This window comes from Hesperophylax consimilis, chromosome 8 (assembly GCF_061612785.1).
Source record: "Hesperophylax consimilis isolate HC1 chromosome 8, BYU_Hcon_1.0, whole genome shotgun sequence".
Taxonomy (NCBI): Eukaryota; Metazoa; Arthropoda; class Insecta; order Trichoptera; family Limnephilidae; genus Hesperophylax; species Hesperophylax consimilis.
Genome location: NC_142843.1, coordinates 10065095 through 10083819, shown reverse-complemented (window position 1 = coordinate 10083819; position 18725 = coordinate 10065095). Strand labels below are relative to the sequence as shown.

General features: G+C 35.0%; 2 protein-coding genes across 2 annotated transcripts in view; one reads left to right on the top strand and one right to left on the bottom strand.

The window, feature by feature from the left end:
* Taf2 (TATA-box binding protein associated factor 2) overlaps positions 1-9815 on the top strand; it is a 43178-nt gene extending 33363 nt beyond the window's left edge. Inside the window, exons 15-18 of the mRNA XM_089634437.1 lie at positions 1449-1927; positions 5479-5736; positions 7756-7884; positions 8578-9815. Coding sequence (XP_089490563.1) covers positions 1449-1927; positions 5479-5736; positions 7756-7884; positions 8578-8850 — 1139 coding nt within the window. The 3' untranslated portion in view covers positions 8851-9815. The remainder of the gene's footprint in view (positions 1-1448; positions 1928-5478; positions 5737-7755; positions 7885-8577) is intronic.
* A 2066-nt stretch (positions 9816-11881) lies between these two features.
* Positions 11882-17826, bottom strand: LOC149421548 (alpha-L-fucosidase-like). The gene is made up of 7 exons (XM_089634434.1): positions 17621-17826; positions 17079-17344; positions 16614-16752; positions 15939-16411; positions 14755-14895; positions 13843-14207; positions 11882-12279 (listed from the first exon to the last, which is right to left on the bottom strand). The coding sequence occupies exons 2-7, from the start codon at positions 17320-17322 to the stop codon at positions 12181-12183; spliced, it is 1461 nt and encodes a 486-aa protein (XP_089490560.1). The 5' UTR covers positions 17323-17344; positions 17621-17826; the 3' UTR covers positions 11882-12180.
* Between the last annotated feature and the right edge of the window lie 899 nt (positions 17827-18725).

Sequence of the window (18725 nt, the reverse complement as noted above, 5' to 3'; positions counted from 1 at the left end):
GCGTTTATTGTTTTATTTTGTGTAGGTAGTTTTATTTTGTAAATAAAGGTGCTATGTTTGTCAATATATTTATTAAGTATTTTTTATTGTCATTTAGTTTGTTGCATCCGAAAACTCATCACCAATTACAGCTTTAGATGCACTGTGAAATGGACTGTACATAATTAAGACGAAACGAAATGAAATGGCGTTTGCTGGAATTGGGTGATAGTATATGTAGGAATGAACAAAACAATAGCACTCGAATTTGCATTATTTATTTTCAATTGTCAAGTTTCAAATTCAAATAGTTTTCCAACAAGGTTACATAGAGGTAGGAATTGAATAAAAGATATTCCGGGAGGAATCAAGCATATTCTCATTTTAAAACCAAAATTATTTGAGTTGAGTGTATTTATTACTTTCTATGCTTTTGAGCAATTAGTTTAAAATATTTTTTTGGTGCTTTTTAAGCTGTATTGATAAGCGCATTAAAATTTAGAAATTAACCAATAGATTTGTACTCGGTTAAAGTCAAGATGCAGATGAATCATCCCCACTAAAGAAATGAACTGTATATATTTTTTATTTTTTTTTTAAAGAAAGAAAAACATTCGCGGGTTACAAATAACCTGAAAACATTTTAAAATCTCCTACTACCACCACAGTAAGCGGAAAATATTGATTGTGTTGTGATGGAGGAATAAGCCAGCCGAGGAATTGAACACCCTAACAATATCCCAATACAACTTATTTTCTGATATAAAACAGGAACACAAAATAAACTGCATTTAAATTTGTCTTTTTGTTGACAAAATCAGGAAAATTTGTGAGGCAGGTATGGGTACCGCCTCCCGGGAACCATTGATTGGATAACCAACACCTCTGTCATAGGTCGCTCCAAGTGGTTTGCTACGTTTGGTGACCAAGTAGGGGTGCTCGGGTTCATGGGGTGAGGTTTGTCCAGCTATTGATGGTATATATTGATTGATGGATGCATCTGTCCACCAACTGCATGACGGGTGGAATCAGTTGAGGGAGACACTTTTTGACGTCTTCAGCTGGACTCTCAACCCATCGCCTTGCATCACAGTGGGAGGAATGGATTCCTTAACTCCTGGACATACTGACGCCCAGATTCCTACCCACACCTCATACCTTTTTCCTTCCCAGAACCTTCCTATCTTTCCTTTCCTTAAAAAGACCCTCCACACAGCATACCCAAAGATGATATAGGTCCTGAGGGAAATTATTTAATTATTTGACATTATATGTTAGATTTTGCCATCTATGAATATAGATACATTTTGTAGGTCCTGTTCTGTCCATAGAAGAGATATATGGATTTGCTTTTCACGCATACAGCAACATTTTTTATGCTTTCGGAAGACGAGATAGAGGGAGGAGGAGAGTCTCAAAACCGAAATATTGCTTGTAATGGTTTTAAGATGATATTTAATGTATTTCAGATGTGCGTCTGGCTGCCTTGGAGTGCCTGGTGGACTTTGTTCGGGTGGACGGGCGAGCAGAGGACCTCATATCCTTGCTGACCGTTGTGGAGAACGACCCCGACCCCTCGGTTCGCCACAGCCTGGCCAGACTCCTGGTCAAGATGCCGCCCTTCGGGAAAGCCATGAAGCACCGCCTGGACACGGAGAGCCTGGTGCAGAGGCTCTGGGGAAACATCAACGGGCTGCTGTCCAACGACGCCAGGCTGAGATGTGACATGGTGGATCTGTATTATACTCTGTACGGAACCAGGATGCCTCTCTGCCTACCCCTGCCTGAGATCCAGGCCATGATGAGACAGGCGCACCACCGGGAGCATAGAGAGAGGGAGAAGGAGAGACAGAGGGATAAAGAAAGAGCCAGAGAAAGAGAGAGGGAGAGGGAAAGAGAACAAGAGCGAGAACGAGAAAGAGAAAGAAATTTAGGACAAAATTATGAGGTCAGTTTTTTTTTTTCATATCTATTTATAATACAGAGTAGAATTACAAAATGTTGCGACATTGTTATTACTTCTAGCTAGCCGTGATTATGACGAAGAATTCACTTAATATGTTTTCAATGATAATCAATGTTTTATTTTGAAGAAGTATATTATTTAGTGTTTTTATTAGTCTTTGTTATCATATTCAAACTCTGAAGGAATCATTTTCAGAACAAACTATGTCTAATAATGAGTATGATTCATTCGTTTATACGTCATTGGCGCTTGAAATTTATAAATAAAGTCTGGTAATCTCATAATACATATGTATTTTAGTTATAGTATAATGTAAGCGATCCATTAATTATGTTTCAACGTAACTTAAGTAATGATAATTTCACATTTTTGTCAACTACACATGGATATCACCCTGTTCAAGAATTTCTTCTTTTGCTGGCCTCTTCTATTGGAGGTTGGCTATCAACAAAAAATAAATTACCCCGAATTTTCTGATGCAAGACAACTCCGTGATGCTGCAATCGTATAGGTCAGAGAACACCATCCAGAAATAACATTGTTTGAGTCAAAGATGACACAAATTAGTCTTTATGGTCAATCCGCACCAAATCATCCAGAAAATTTTGGATTTGTCACCCACCATCTCAGATTTTGATGAAACTTTAAATTTTTAATCCTTCCATATAGATAAGAAAATATACCAAATTTTACCTTCCTACCTCAACTCGTTTTTTTTTTATGGGCAGTTGAAGTTTGGGCAAAATAAGCGTTTTTACATATTCCGAGCACTCCGGAAGAGCTTGTACCTTCAATGAAAAAAAATTGTATCTTTGTCATTTATAGTGCAAATGCAATGAAAATTTTCAATATTATCAAGAAAACTATGCTGATTGCAGAAAAAAATAAATAAACCCTTTACATTTATCTACTTGACTACCAAAAGTAATTTTTTAAGTAATTTTTGGGACGGAAAAGGTACTTTACATAAAAGCAATATCTCGGGAAGGTACAGTGTTAATGAAGTAATTTTTTTTTTATTCATATCTACAAATAGCATAGAATCACATACAAAAATAAAATTCATGGCATTTTACTTGCTTCAATAAATAAAATCCATTTTAAACTTTTTGTAATTTTTTTTTTATTCTTATCTACAATAAACATAGTACAACCTAAAAAAATAAAACTCCTGGTATTTGGTGTGCTTCACAGTGTAGAAACGTTTTTAAAATGAGAAATCTTAATCATACAGAATTGTTCCAAGTTTTTTAAAATCTAGATACTGTATTTGCAAATAAAAAAAGTCAATCTTATTCGGTCCTTTAAAACATGCTGGTAAGCTTGCAATGTAAGCTTAAGGCACCAACAAAATAATGTACCTTGTTCCTTACCCTGAATGCATACACCATAGCAATATTTTATAACAAGATCAACTTTTTAACTCTTTTCAATACAAAGTTAACTCTTTAAAAAACAAATACAATAAAAATAAAACAGGCAATGTAGGATTAGGTTAAATGAAAGTACATTACAATAATATTGTTTACAAATAAATGTTCAAGTTCATTTTTTACTTTTATTCTTGATCTGACCCATAAGATGGTTGAACTTTTGATCAGCATGATGAACGTCTTTTTCAAGAAAGTAGTAAGCTCTTCCTGAACCTTTTGTTGTGGGAGGGTCAACGATATTAAAAATATTTTGTAGTGGAACAAAACAAATATCTTCTTTTTGATGTGGCCAGTAAAAGGATGGAGCTGGGCCAAAAGGATGCATAAACTTGATTGATACATCACACTCGTCTTCATCTTTGGAAACCACAAGTCCAAAAAACCAATGGTTGTCATATACGCAAGCTACATAAGAGTTTGTACAAATTTGTACCATACTTAGTTGCTCAGAGCGATTTCGTTCCCCACTGAAGTTAAAAATCAAAGCATAATCTGAATCTGAACTTATCCTTTTTGTGCCAACTTCATTTTCAGACAGAGGAACAAAGCAGTGGAAACCTCGAGTGCCTGGTATTGTTTTAGCTTGTGAAAAACGCTGCTGTAATTGTTGCCTGCAAGTGAATAAGCTTTCTTTTCTCAGCAAGTAAAAATATATATTTTCTACTTTCGACTGACAAAACTTAAAAGTTTTGTCTACAGTTGTGATAGTGTTGCCAGGGCCAAGTTGCAAACTTTCTCTAGTTAGAAGACGTTTTACTGTTCCACCTATTCCATCACAGGGAGATTTCCCATGACTCGTAGCAAAAAACGACCAACATGCTTTCAAGTTGAAGTCTTTTTGATGGTGACACAGATTTAAAAAGTTTTTGCAGTTTTTATATTGCGCTGCGCAACCATCAGTAAAATAATGAACACTTTGAATTTGGGGACATTTTAACAACGTACACCATAACATGAAACAACTACTGTATTTATATAGATGATCACTGCTTTGAAGCTGACTCAGAACTAAGCATGTCAGAGGAAACAAAGCATGTAGTATCCTGCAAACTTAGTGATGAGGCAGATAGTAATTTTCATGTTCTGTCTTGTTTTTGTTGCAGATACATCATTTCCATGTAGTGACTTGTCTCTAGGACTGTTTCTTTGATATTAGTCCATTCATTCAACCTATATTACTAGCTATATACCTAAACTATAACTTGCCCAATTACAAACTAAAAATAGATATAAAAAAAATCACAAAAAGTTTGAAAAAAGTTTAAAATGGATTTTATATATTTTTGTATCTAGATTTAAAAAAACCTAGAACAATTCTGTATGATAAAGATTTCTTATTTTAAAAACGTTTCTACACTGTGAAGCACACAAAATACCAGGAGTTTTATTTTTTTAGGTTGTACTATGTTTATTGTAGATAAGAATAAAAAAAAAATTACAAAAAGTTTGAAAAAAGTTTAAAATGGATTTTATTTATTGAAGCAAGTAAAATGCCATGAATTTTATTTTTGTATGTGATTCTATGCTATTTGTAGATATGAATAAAAAAAAAAATTACTTCATTAACACTGTACCTTCCCGAGATATTGCTTTTTTGTAAAGTACCTTTTCCGTCCCAAAAATTACTTAAAAAATTACTTTTGGTAGTCAAGTAGATAAATGTAAAGGGTTTATTTATTTTTTTCTGCAATCAGCATAGTTTTCTTGATAATATTGAAAATTTTCATTGCATTTGCACTATAAATGACAAAGATACAATTTTTTTTCATTGAAGGTACAAGCTCTTCCGGAGTGCTCGGAATATGTAAAAACGCTTATTTTGCCCAAACTTCAACTGCCCATAAAAAAAAAACGAGTTGAGGTAGGAAGGTAAAATTTGGTATATTTTCTTATCTATATGGAAGGATTAAAAATTTAAAGTTTCATCAAAATCTGAGATGGTGGGTGACATGGCCTGGATGATTTGGTGCGGATTGACCCGGAGTTAATATAAATAATCTCAATCTGTTTACCTCATTGATGTACCTATGTTTCTACAGTAAAAAATGCTATTTTTAATTATCTTCCATAAAATTTTAATTAATCCTGTTTTATCGCTAGCAAAAGCCAGTAATCTCCCCTTCTGGGAGCATCATCAAGACCGAGATGGGGGCCATAAAGCGGAGGGCCGAGTCCCCCCTGCCGGCGCCCCCGCGTCCCCCGCAGCACCCCCTCAGCCCGGGGCACGCCTTTGCGCCAGGTCTGAACCTCGATCACATCATCAAGAAGGAACCCGTGGAGATCAAAACGGAAATGCCAGATTATAATGAACAACCTGCCTTGTCGATGCCGAGTGATAATATTATACATGTCATAAAGGTTAGTCATTTTTTTATTGATTGGTTTAACCATAGACATATGAATATTAGTAGACCTGCCCTAAGTGATTAAAAGCGTATTATTCCCCACTCCCCATACCGGTTCCATTGGAGCCGGCTGGGCTCGCGTATGGCTTCCCGTGAATCTTGAGAATGTGACGTCATCATTCTTGTTCGAACTAGCGTCGAGCTATGGTCGAGGCATTTTATGAAATAACACGGCAAAATAGTGGCTTGTGATATGAAAACTTGTAAAAATATATGTGAAAAAGAGAATAAACCCAATTGTCGTATTACATTCCATATGTAAGCATCATTTTAAGCTTATTCACGTCGTATAATATGAATCAGTTGTAGAAACATATACTATCACATCGAGCCAACATTGGTCGAATGTAGCGATTCTCAAGTGTGCGCATCGTTGTTACTGGGAAGTAAATTATGAACACTTATAAAAGTGTCTTAACTAAATACGTAAACAAAATATTCGACTCTGAAAATAGAAGAATTTTTTTTTTGCCGAATTTGGATTTCGCAAATTTGTTCATAACGTGGCGAGTAATTTGCGCTCCCATGTAAAAATGTCTATTCATTCAAAAGCAGATTTTACTTTTAAGAACTAAATTGTGATATTATAATGCGAGATGCCTATATACTGTCAGATTGATTTATTGACGAATCACAGTCAGCTTTACCCCCTTCGTTCTTCAACAGTTGATTTTACCCCTCACCTTTAATTTCTAGTCTATATATTCATATGTCTGTGGTTTTAACAATCCCTTTGTATTAAGTTCACTAATAATAAAGAATTAATTCAGCACAAATTTCTTAGGTAGGTAAATTTTAAGCTCGAAATTCCAGTTGAAAACTATGTAAGTTTGATAAATCAATTGCATTTAATTACTGCTGTGACGGGAAAATTATTTCAGACCTGGTTTTATTACACAGAGTCATTAAAAACTTAATTGACAGCCCTGCTATCGTCGCCACTATTAATTTTCATGTACGGACTAGGAATACAAGACAAAATGTAACATTTTTGTCAATCAACTATCAGACACTCATTAACCAATAGGATGCTAGATCAGAGCAATAAGTTTGGCGGTACTATTAATATATTTACTGACTCCATTTATAGAATTAAGCGTAATCTATACCAGAACTAAGAATCCTACTAATTATATTAGCGTAGGTAATGTAGCTGTAGTCGCAAATATTATCTAAAAATCAATTTGTGGTTCTATCCATAAAGTGGACTGTAATCAATAATTATAACCTTTCAAATGGAATATTTGGAACAGTTAGTTTGTCACAGTTAATTGTCCCCTGGTCTTCTGATTCCCTGGTCTTGCTGTGAATCAATATTATGGCCCTGAGGGACACCGCGGGTGGTAATCACTGAACAAGTTTTCGTAATAAATTCGATGTTATACATACTGAGGGAGCACTTAAAGTGTTCACGGCACAGGCTTCTTAACAGACTGGTTTGTACAATTGTTGCAATCTCACTGAGCTATAAGTATGTACTCCACACTGTCAGACAGGGATAGGTAATTGGGTAGAGGAATGCAAGAACATAGGTTAGAGGGAGATGGATATAGTTGCATCAACGGTAGTTTTAGTTACTGTTTTAATAATATTTAGCTTATCAGTTTTGCACTACTGCATTTACTGTGGACTTCGGTGATTTTGAGAAGAAAATGATTAATTTATTTCAAAGCCGTCAGAGAAGCTGCATACATCAAACAAAAAGTCTTTTCTAAAGTGATATTTAGCACAAGCTATTCTGACCTTGTTCTTCCTTAGTTCCTTTGTATATAAGAGTTAAAATCGCTTTGAAAAAATCATCGATTTTAGTACGGACGACACCGGAGTCCCAAACACAGTTTATTATTTTCGATTATTCGTTTGGCATATTCTGTTCTTACAATCTTTGTAAAAGCCCAGCTGGGCGTAAAATCAAATAAAAACAATATGTTATTCAATCCTTATAGTTTTTACCATAATATTTATGTTTTAGGATGATTCCAAGCGGGAATATCTGTCGGAGAATTCCGTGTCGTTGCCCGGCCTGCAGGGGCCCCCGGGACCAGTTGGGTTTGAACCCGGAATGTTCCAGCCCAAACCAGACACGCCTAGCTCTTCCAAAGTAAGTCTGCTTACAAAATATATACTACATGTACACCGAATCAATTCTCAATTGAACCTGTTTTTACATTGGATACTTGGCTCTGATGGCATAATTCTACCACCGTACCAAAGTATTCTCTAATCAATAGCTAACAATTTATTTTTTACTTTATTTTGTTGTGCTGTTTACATCAATTTTTACATTCCATAAAATATAATATTGATAAATGTGTGTCCCATTAATCAAGGTCAATATTTCTACCCGTGATACTTTTGTCTTGCTTAAATTGATCCCCATTGATCAGGGTTAATTGTTTAACTCATATTTCAATGTGTAGGCACCTACCTTCTATGTATCCATGATGGTTTTTTCTTGCTTACATTGATCTCTATTGATCAGGGTTAATTGTTTCACTCATATTTCTATGTGTAGGCACCTACGTTCTTTGTATCCATGATGGTTTTGTCTTGCTTACATTGATCTCTATTGATCAGGGTTAATTGTTTCACTCATATTTCTATGTGTAGGCACCTACGTTCTTTGTATCCATGATGGTTTTGTCTTACTTACATTGATCTCTATTGATCAGGGTTAATTTTTTCACTCATATTTCTATGTGTAGGCACCTACGTTCTTTGTATCCATGATGGTTTTGTCATGCTCACGTTTCGAGTGGTCTATTGATAATTTTCGTTTTCATCATTTTCACAGTCGAAAAAACGCAAGAAGGACAAGAAAAGGCATAAGCACAAGCATAAACACAAGCACAGCAACAAGGACCACTCCTCCTTCAAGGAGAGGTCTCACAGCATCCCGCGGGACCGGGAGCGGGAGAAAATGGGGATGAAGGACCCCTCCCGAAGCATCACGGAGCAGCTGAAGGTCAAGGAGGACACCAGAGAGACCCTCAGCTCCTTCAGTTCCAGCCCTAGCCCTACTCAAGACATGCCCAGCTCCAATTCTACACCCATTCATTTGAATTAAACTATTGACTAAGGATTAAATAATAGTCCCATTTTACTTGTACCAGTCAATTTGTTAATCATGACACTGTACAGTCACGGGCAGAGACCAAAGAAAATATAGACCTGCCCATAAAGGCGAGGAGAACAAACCAATTTGTGCAAAGCGGGGGAGTGGCGTGGGCGTGTCCCTTTCAGTGATTTGTTAGTAAATTAATTCGACAGCCCACAGGCAACTCCCACTGTAGAATCACCATTTAGTCTTCGAAAATAACATCTGCATACAAATAACTAGCCCTTTTTACAACAGCGCGCCAATTGCTCGCTTCTTAATACACATAATTGAGAATCCCAAATCGGGCTTACAAAGGTTTGGCTCGTTTCCAAATCGAATATTTTGTTACAGTACGTGTATGGTTAGACACTAAACACTTGAAATATAAGAGAACGCCTTGCGCAAAAAAGTTCCACAACGGACTGCGGTGCAAACCTTACAAACTTTATTTTTCTGCTCAAAGTCTGGTTTTCCAATGTGCATTCAACGGAGGTCAAAGAATGATGTCATAGATTATTAAAGGCATTTAAGAAACTTCTTAGTGCAAAAAAGATTGTCACTTGGTTTTCCTACAGCTCATCAAAATGATACCCACATTTTTAGCTAGGACATGTCTATGTTTTCTTTGGTCTATGGTCGCAGGCGATCGCTAGATAACACAATTAACATAATTTTTCAAAAGCATGACAGAAAACAATCCCTCCCATATGGGAAGCTCTCACACCATGTATCAACGTACATTACATTGATAAGGTGCCATAAGTAAAAAATTGACCTGTACTTGCGGCCAATCTGCTGGGAGAGTGCTGCTCTTGACTATGCGTAATCTTTACGAATGACTGGAATGAAATTTAGTATAAGACGTATATATTATTATATTATAAATTCATGTTATGATCAAATGATGAATTTATAAATAACTGTTTTATTTATTTTTGTTATTTTATTCACACCTGAAATATCAATATAAGAATTAAAAAGATTCAAAAGATTTCTTCAATCAACCCTTCGAGTCTAGACAATAATATCATTTTAGTTTTAAAAAACTCTAATTAAAATTCTAAATTAAAATTTTAATGTAAGGAGAAAGCTTGGTGTTCCTCTCTTTTTTAATATAATAATAATAACATGGCATTTATATTGCGCAGTTTAGTGTCATTTCACTTCAAGTGCGCTTTATTATAAAAAACTTAAAAACGGTAATTTAGTATTAATGGTCATGTTCTTAAAATTATTCCTAGAGTGTGCTTACCCAATACTGATCTAATATTATAACACTAAATATACTGTTTATACAAAGTGATGACAAAACTTAAAATAATAATAATACATAGCAGGATAGGACAAAACAAGAAAACATAATATAAAACAGGAGGCAGTTTGTGCTCAGAAATTAGAATCTTCCGAGCAGACATTTTAAAAGGTACAAGGAAGCAACCGAAACCAAACAATTACCGGAAGTTAGAATATGGCTTATTATAAAATATCGAAAAGAAGTTGAGATTTATGAATGGTAAGATTTTTTAAATAATTTTGTTTTTAAAGCCCGTTTAAATTCAGCCAAATTTTAAAGATTAGTAAGAGCTGAAGGAAGTCTATTCCAGATGAGCGGGCCTGTTACACTAAAAGAGCAATCATAGTAAACGGCTCGATTTAACCTAGAAAGTTCTATCAGATGATTACTAACATCTAGATCTGCTGACCTTAGAGTAAGCTGTCTATTGCTTAAGTTTTGTCAGACACATAGTTCCGATATATAGGCTGGCGCCATTCCTTGCAAGGCTATGAAGGTCATTAAGCAGATCTAATACGCTATTCTTTCAGGGCCTCGAAGCCAGTGAAGACGATCCCTTAGAAGTGGGGTTATACGACAATACTTAGATTCACCAAAAATCATTCTTGCCGCAGCATTAAAAACTGACTGGATTCTATTGATTTGTTTCTGAGGTAGGCCGGCATATGCACTATTGCAATAGTCCATATGTGAGACGATGAACGAATTTATGAGTAACTTTGCACCATCAGAGGGAAGGCATCTCCTGATGGATTTTGTCTGCCTTAGATGGAAAAAGCTGGAACTCACAGCTTTTGAAATTTGTGATTCAAAAGAAAGACTTTTGTCCATAGTGAAACCCAAAAATATTAATATCATAATATTATGTCTGACTATAAGAAATACGGAAATAGAACGAGCTTTATGAAAACGTGTCACTTGGTGGCAGATATGGTACAAGTTGACTCTACTGCTATTGATGTTTTGTGCCAAACATGCCGCTGTCTGCTACCGGTTAATACGTACGAATAAATAGGTTGTTAAAACCAAAATCACCTGAATGATTCAATTTTATTTGTCTTCACCACGGATTGTTTACATTTGAAAATCAACAATGCTCCATATTCTCCCCTGCATTCACGGTTATTAATCGATAATCTTTTCCAATTCCCATTGGTACTGATACTCTCTCTTTCGTTCAAAGTTTACTCCTTCCTTTCCTCAAATATAGCATCCAGACAGATTCCCCAAAGATGAAATAGGCCTCGTGTTAATATAAAAAAAACGCTGACCTGTTGGAGCACATCGGTCATTTCTAATCTTACTTCTCTTGTCTGACATTTATGTTTGACTATCTTCATTTTCTTTTATGTAATATCATTATCATTTTAATAAAACACTTTCGAGCATCAAATACTTACCTACATTATATACCTTGAAGAGAGGATCACTTGAATATCTGAAAGGTTTCACCATAAAATAACGAACTAACAATCACGCCTTTCCCCGCAGAGAGGACGGACTGCCAAACAACTCGGTCTTGGCACACACTCCTTGCCTCATTCACATTCATACATCGTCTCATACATACTCTTCTGTTATTCTGACTCTTGACATGGCCCTGCATAAAAATAATTTCTGTGCCTTCGATAATGTGGTATGGTAGTGTACTTCCTCTACCCCCAGCCAGCGAAACCATAGGTTATGATTAAAGATACCATCAAATTTATTTAATTTTTACTTTTATTTTATAAAGTATAATACAAGTATATTTATATGTTTTACAATTTATGATTTTCAAGCACCGAAAACCTATATTATATATTGACGAAGGAAAGGATAAATGGTTAAAGAGAATGTACTGCTTAAAGATGCTTTAGTCTTTTATCCTTTGCTGCGTTGATATTAATATGTATAAGCCATTTTGGGCTAACATAACTGTGTCACAGATATCCTCGGTCTGTTGAAAAGAATGTAATTTATTGTAATTCAAATCAAGGATCATTCTGGTTTGGTAGGAAACCTTATGCAACATTTGTGATTCTCAAGCACCAAGTCCATTTAGATTTAACGACTTCCATACCGGGGAAACTAATCCAGGTTCCTTTACCACTCTGCGTCCACTGCAACAGAATTAACTAATTTTATTCAGATTTTCTTCTCAAAACCATAAAATCTTTTTTTTGGTTAATAACAAGAAACAGGCCAATAATTGATGTTTAGCTTTTTGATTGCCAATGTTAAATTTGCGCTTCGTATATATATTTATAAACAGTATATAATCAAAAGTAGCTTCCCCAGAAAAGCTAGTTATATTCAGAGAAATGGTTTTTTCTTGGCATACGCTGGCGAACAAGAGGAACGAGAACTGATTATCAATTTGATGGTCAGTCAAATTAAACATCGGTTGAATCATCCAAGTAAAGTATTGAAGGATTACAACAAAGTTTGTTACAATATCTTTTTGCCTACGGATGTTGGAAATTTAACTAAGGTGAAGATAAGAAGGCAAATATGAATACCAATCGTACAACAGTACGGAAAAAAACTTGACAAAATAATGCAACAACCTTATACAAAGCAGAAAGCTAATGATTTTTTTTATTTTAAGTTTTAGTGCTTTGCCCATCAAAGTTTACAAATGTCTAATATGTTACTAATTTCATACACACATCATAACATTTTATAATTTATTGCATTTTGTTTTTATTACTGTGGCTCTTACAATCAAGCTCTAATGCAGTCATACTCAACCTGCGGCCCGCCGAGCTATTTTGTGCGGCCCTCAATACATTTAATATCAGGAGCATGATTTACAAAATCTGGCATTCTATATCACGTTAAGTTGAGATTAATTGCGACTTTGACGTACAGACATTGAAACCCGAAGAGGATAGTATAAGTATAATATACTATCTATATAATATAATATGGTATAAGAGTGTTGCTACTGCACACCATAACTGCACAAGCTTGGATCTATCTCTAAAAAACAAAGATTTGACAGACAAATATGCGCGCAAATAATTTTGCTCGTGGCAACACATAAATTTTTGACAGTTCCAAAGTTAAATGGTTACCAGTGTTACTTGTTACTACCAACGAAGGGGATCTATCGCCATTTAGGCTACTAAACATAACAAAAACCTATCTTTATATATCTATTCTATTTGATATAATATTTTTTGCGGCCGGAAATTTTCGAAAACGGAATTCCGTAGCTACCCCCCCCCCACATGGATTTCGAAAAATTGTTGTGGGGAATTACATATGATGCTTTTGGCTGTGTGGAATTTTTTTTCAGCGAAGTTCTGTAACAACCCCCCCCCCCATGAATTTGAAATATTTCGTGGGGAGCACTCATTTTGAATTTTTTTTGTGGGGAATTATTATGTTTTACAGAAATTCTCTAACAACCCCCCCCCCCCCCCCATGGATTTCGAATAATAAAAGGGGGAATCAAGCTCACACCGTTGGCAACACTGACCAGTATAGTGTTGCGGCCCGCGTAGCTTTACAAACATATGAATGTGGCCCCCAGAAGAAAAAGGTTGAGTATCACTGCTATGTATCGATTGGTGCAGAATTTATGGTTTCCGGCAGTGCATATAGAATTGTATTGCTTTGTACATTAAACTATTACTGCACAATAAATCTAAGAACAAAACATTTAGAATAATCCTGACCTTCAATGGTATCGTTTTTGAATATCCCAGCATAAAAATTTGACTTTGATTTAAATCCAAGTGGTTAGTTAAGTCCTCCACATAAAGTTGATTATTTTTGGGCCATTCCAGAACACTTGCGTAGACAGTGGTAACCACTCCCTTTAGTTCATCGCTGTGTGAAATGTCACTCATGACGTTTTGTTCCTTTGAAGCTGTGTACCAGACATTCCCATTAGCCGTGTCGTTTTGGTATATCCACGGTTGAGTTTCGTAAATGGCTTTTCCGTTAAGTCTCAACCATCGCCCCACACCATGCAGGCGGTCTTGGTGTATTGGAGCGATTATTCCATCTTTCGTTGGTCCAACGTTCAGCAGAAGATTACCTGAAAGTGCATAAATATAATAAGCAGGAGTGTGCAGTCCATTTAGGCTCATAAGCATTGCCTACCCTACCTTACTCGTATAAAAATATAAATAATGTTAACATTTATAAAATTATTGCAAGAAACGAATCTACGCATTAAAAAATATGTGTAAAGGGTGTGCCTTTTGATACAAATCACAAATCTAGCAATCAATATCAACTGTTGGTACTTCTATTAATTAGGAGTTCTTTCATACAAAATATGGAAATTTTACATAATCCAGTAATTGGCTTGTAGTATCCATAAACGAAGCGGTTATTTGGAAATTTGATATGGCTTAGGTAATCCCAACGAACATAACAATAACCTTAGCCACTATCAGAGAAAACTTACCATGTAAAACATAACTTTTTTTAATATCGATTAATTCACTATTTTTCCTACTGCATACACAGATAAAACTCTGTGCACGCCACTTATAATATATGTAAACATAACATGAACACTCAAACACCGTATATTGTATTAAAAAAGATGATACTAATTATAAGCTTTTTTTGTTTACCTCCACAACTGACTATTATAACCAGTAGGTCTATTAGTTCTTTCACGGTGTGAAAGTCTTCCAATTTAGCATTTCTCCTATATCCCCATGATTCCTTATCAACAGAATGGCAACCCTCCCACTTGGGTTTTTCCAGTACCTCTGAAAAAAATCGCAGAAAGTTTTTAATCATAGTACACATTTTTCCACAAAAAAAGCTTTTACCATAGACATATGAATATTAGTAAACCTGCCCTAAGTGATTAAAAGCGTATTAAATCCCCACTCCCCATACCGGTTCCATTGGAGCCGGCTGGGCTCGCGTATGGCTTCCCGTGAATCTTGAGAATGTGACGTCATCATTCTTGTTCGAACTAGCGTCGAGCTATGGTCGAGGCATTTTACGAAATAACACGGCAAAATGGTTGCTTGTGGTATGAAAACTTGTAAAAATAGATGTGAAAAAGAGAATAAACCCAATTGTCGTATTACATTCCATATATACGCATTATTTTACTTTATTTTAAGCATATTCACATCGTATAATATGGATCAGTTGTAGAAACATATACTATCACAATGAGATACGTCTGAACACAAAGCTGGTTGGTTGCTGGGAAGTAAATTATGAACATTTATAAAAGTGTCTTAACTAAATACATAAACGAAATATTCGACTCTGAAAATAGAAGAAATTTATTTTTCCGAATTTGGACTTCGCAAATTTGTTCATAACGTGGCGAGTAATTTGCGCTCCCATGTAAAAATGTCTATTCATTCAAAAGCAGATTTTACTTTTAAGAACTAAATGGTATTATTATAATGCGAGATGCCTATATACTGTCAGATCGATTTATTGACGAATCACAGTCAGCTTTACCCCCTTCGTTCTTCAACAGTTGATTTTACCCCTCATCTTTAATTTCTAGTCTATATATTCATAGGTCTGTGGCTTTTACTAAGCTGAATCTTTTTCAAACTAAATTTATTCTTACTCTAATTAAATTACATGTAATTTTTTAATTTGGTTAAAACCTTTTGTTTGGTTAAAATTAGGAAGAAAATTTATGTCATTCCAAAAATAGATAAGTAACATCTGTATGAAAGCATCTAAATTAAAAACACACGATAATTATATTTGTGAATTAATGTAATCTGCAAAAATTCAATTATACACGTCGTTGGTATTGTTAAGTTATATTTACGTGGATTCCATCGATCGTGGCAAGTGTGAAATCCTCCGTGGTGACAGGGGATGTCCTTGCCCCATCGGTCGTTGACCAAGATAGAGTCCTTCACTGTACTGTTGTTGTACAGCCAGGCAATAATGTCTTTCGATCTAAAATAATCGTCTGTCGCTTCCCAATCACCATCAGCCCACAACAATTCTGGTTTGTAGTTTTCAAACAACTCTACGAGATCTGGAATCATTTTTTGGTCGACATATTCTCTCGTATTAAAATGATTGCGCCTGTCTCGCAAGTACATGGGATTGAACCACTCCAGGAGAGAGTAATATACTCCAAAACGCATTGGGTTCTTCCTTTTCCGGATTGCTGTAGATAGTTCCCCGACCAAGTCCCTGTTGGGACCGACATCCACTGAATTCCAGCTAAAGCTGTGCTTCGAGGGCCATAAAGTGTATCCTTCATGATGCTTGCTTGTGAGTACTACATATCTAAAAAAATATTTTATAATATAAGTCTAGGCATTTATGTAGGAAGGTGTAGCAATAAGTCCCACGCGATCCTAAATCAGGCGTCCGCACCGCCCTACTGAAGTTTCCAGGAGGTCTCTTTTGCATGGTATCGGAAGTTTAAGTGAATATATCATTTTCATCACATGTTATGACAATTTTATCATGGTCTATTAAATCTTACTTGGCACCTGCATGGTCAAACATTCTGGCCCATTGATCCGCATCAAAGAATTCAGCTTTAAATTTCGGAGCAAATTCTTGATAAGTAAATCCTGGTGCATAGGACTGGTTCATAAACTTCACATAATCGGAATCATTGCCTAAAAATACAAGAAATTGATTTTATTTGCATGCGCAAAAGTCTAAAGTATTTGAACTTCACGGGTAGAGGTAATGCTAATAGCGCACCAATTGGAAGAGTAAAAAGTAACTATTTTCTGAAATGGGTTTGTTGTTAAGTGACACGGAAGAAAACATTTTACATATTTGAAATAATGCTTTGAAAAAAAAACCATGTCAGTAGGTACCTACTCAGTCCCGTGTAGTATTTATGCGCCTTTGTCGAAAGACGTGAGGCTCGAGAGAGCGATTACAACCACTACACAATCAATAAGCAACCAAGAAACAGGTAGTCGGTTTTACTTACCTTTCCAATAGGCCCAAAACCATTCGCTTGAGCCGCCGTAGCTTGGCACAGAATAGACTCCCCAGTGGAGGAATATTCCAAATTTAGCATCGTCATACCATCCCGGATTGGGTCTGGAATCCAAACTCTCCCAGGTAGGCTGGTAGGTAATGTCAGCAATAGTCTGTTCAATTTGTTTGCAAAAGATACTATTTTGCAAGAAGCATGTCGCAAAAAGCAACGCCCAACAATAATAAGCCTTCATGGCTATTAATGGATGTTTATTTCTGAAAGCATAAACAAATTATGTATAACCATTTTGTTTATCTGATTGATTTCACTTATAGATCAACAAAATCTCTCAAACTGTGAGTTATAAAACAGCCTTTCCTGTTAAGAAATTTAAAGAGCAACACCAAATAATACCAACTATCAAAAAGCCTACTAGTAGTTCTGTGAACAACAGACTTTGCATAATGTTGATTATTCTGATTTGACAGCACCATGCTCTGGTGGAATCAAAATTTAATTATTTTACATAAATTAAAATGTTTTACACATACCATTTATAAAATTGCTAATTGATGTGTAGCTATTATGGGAGACTGAAAAAACTTATGTCTTTATCGCAATGTACACGGACCTATTCACTTTCTAAAGCGTTAAGTAAATTGGTACAGACACTGAACATTTATGCTGAACTGGTAGTTATATAATCACATTGCTAGCAATAAACAATAATATTTGATAATTTAAATGAAAATATCTATTTATTATCGATAATAATAATTGCTGATTTAGTCTGCCTATTTATTGCAAGGACATTAGATAAAGCAATATTTTAAATTTTAGGGGAACAGTTTTGGATTTTGGACCAAACTGCATAATTATTTTTTTTCTAAACGTGTAGTAAATATCTAGAACGGATAAGTGCTACTTTATTTATCTACGGTTAATAAAAATTAAATATAGAGCATCAAAGAGTAAATTTTTAAAAAAAGATTTGCTCTGTATAGTGTATATGAAATAAAAATGATGAAAAAAAGTATTTTAATGGACGTAAATTCAAATTACAAACGACCAACTTACGTTGAAATAAAAAAAAATAGTCAAAGAAACTAAAATTTACCCCAAAAAACTATTTTTTTGAGACTTTTTATTTATTTATTTTTTTCATTATATTAAAACGGTAGGTAGGGTAAGGTTATTTTTTTAACAATTGCAATTAACTCACACAAAAAAAATACAAAGTTGCCTCTAAAATCCTCCAAAATTTAATTATAATGACCTCTAATATATAATTAAAAACACAAATAAATAATGTAGAATGTATCCATCCGTACTATATATTTGCTAAAACTTTTGATTAAAAAAAATGTTTTTCAGTTTGGTCTAGTATTTTGTCCTCAAATTTAAATTTAATTTTTGTATGAAAAGGGTTATAAAAAGCTGTTCCCATTAAATTAAAGACGTATAATATTGTGCATTATGCAAAAACTCATTTCTGAAAACATTTCACAAGCAAACAATCTAGCAATTTCGTTTTAATTATTGGTATCATGGTAACACAATGTACACTTTGTATATAGACTGATAACTTGCTGACCCCGATAACAAGAACTATTTTAATTGGGACGTTAATCATACTGTGTCTTTATATGTATGGTT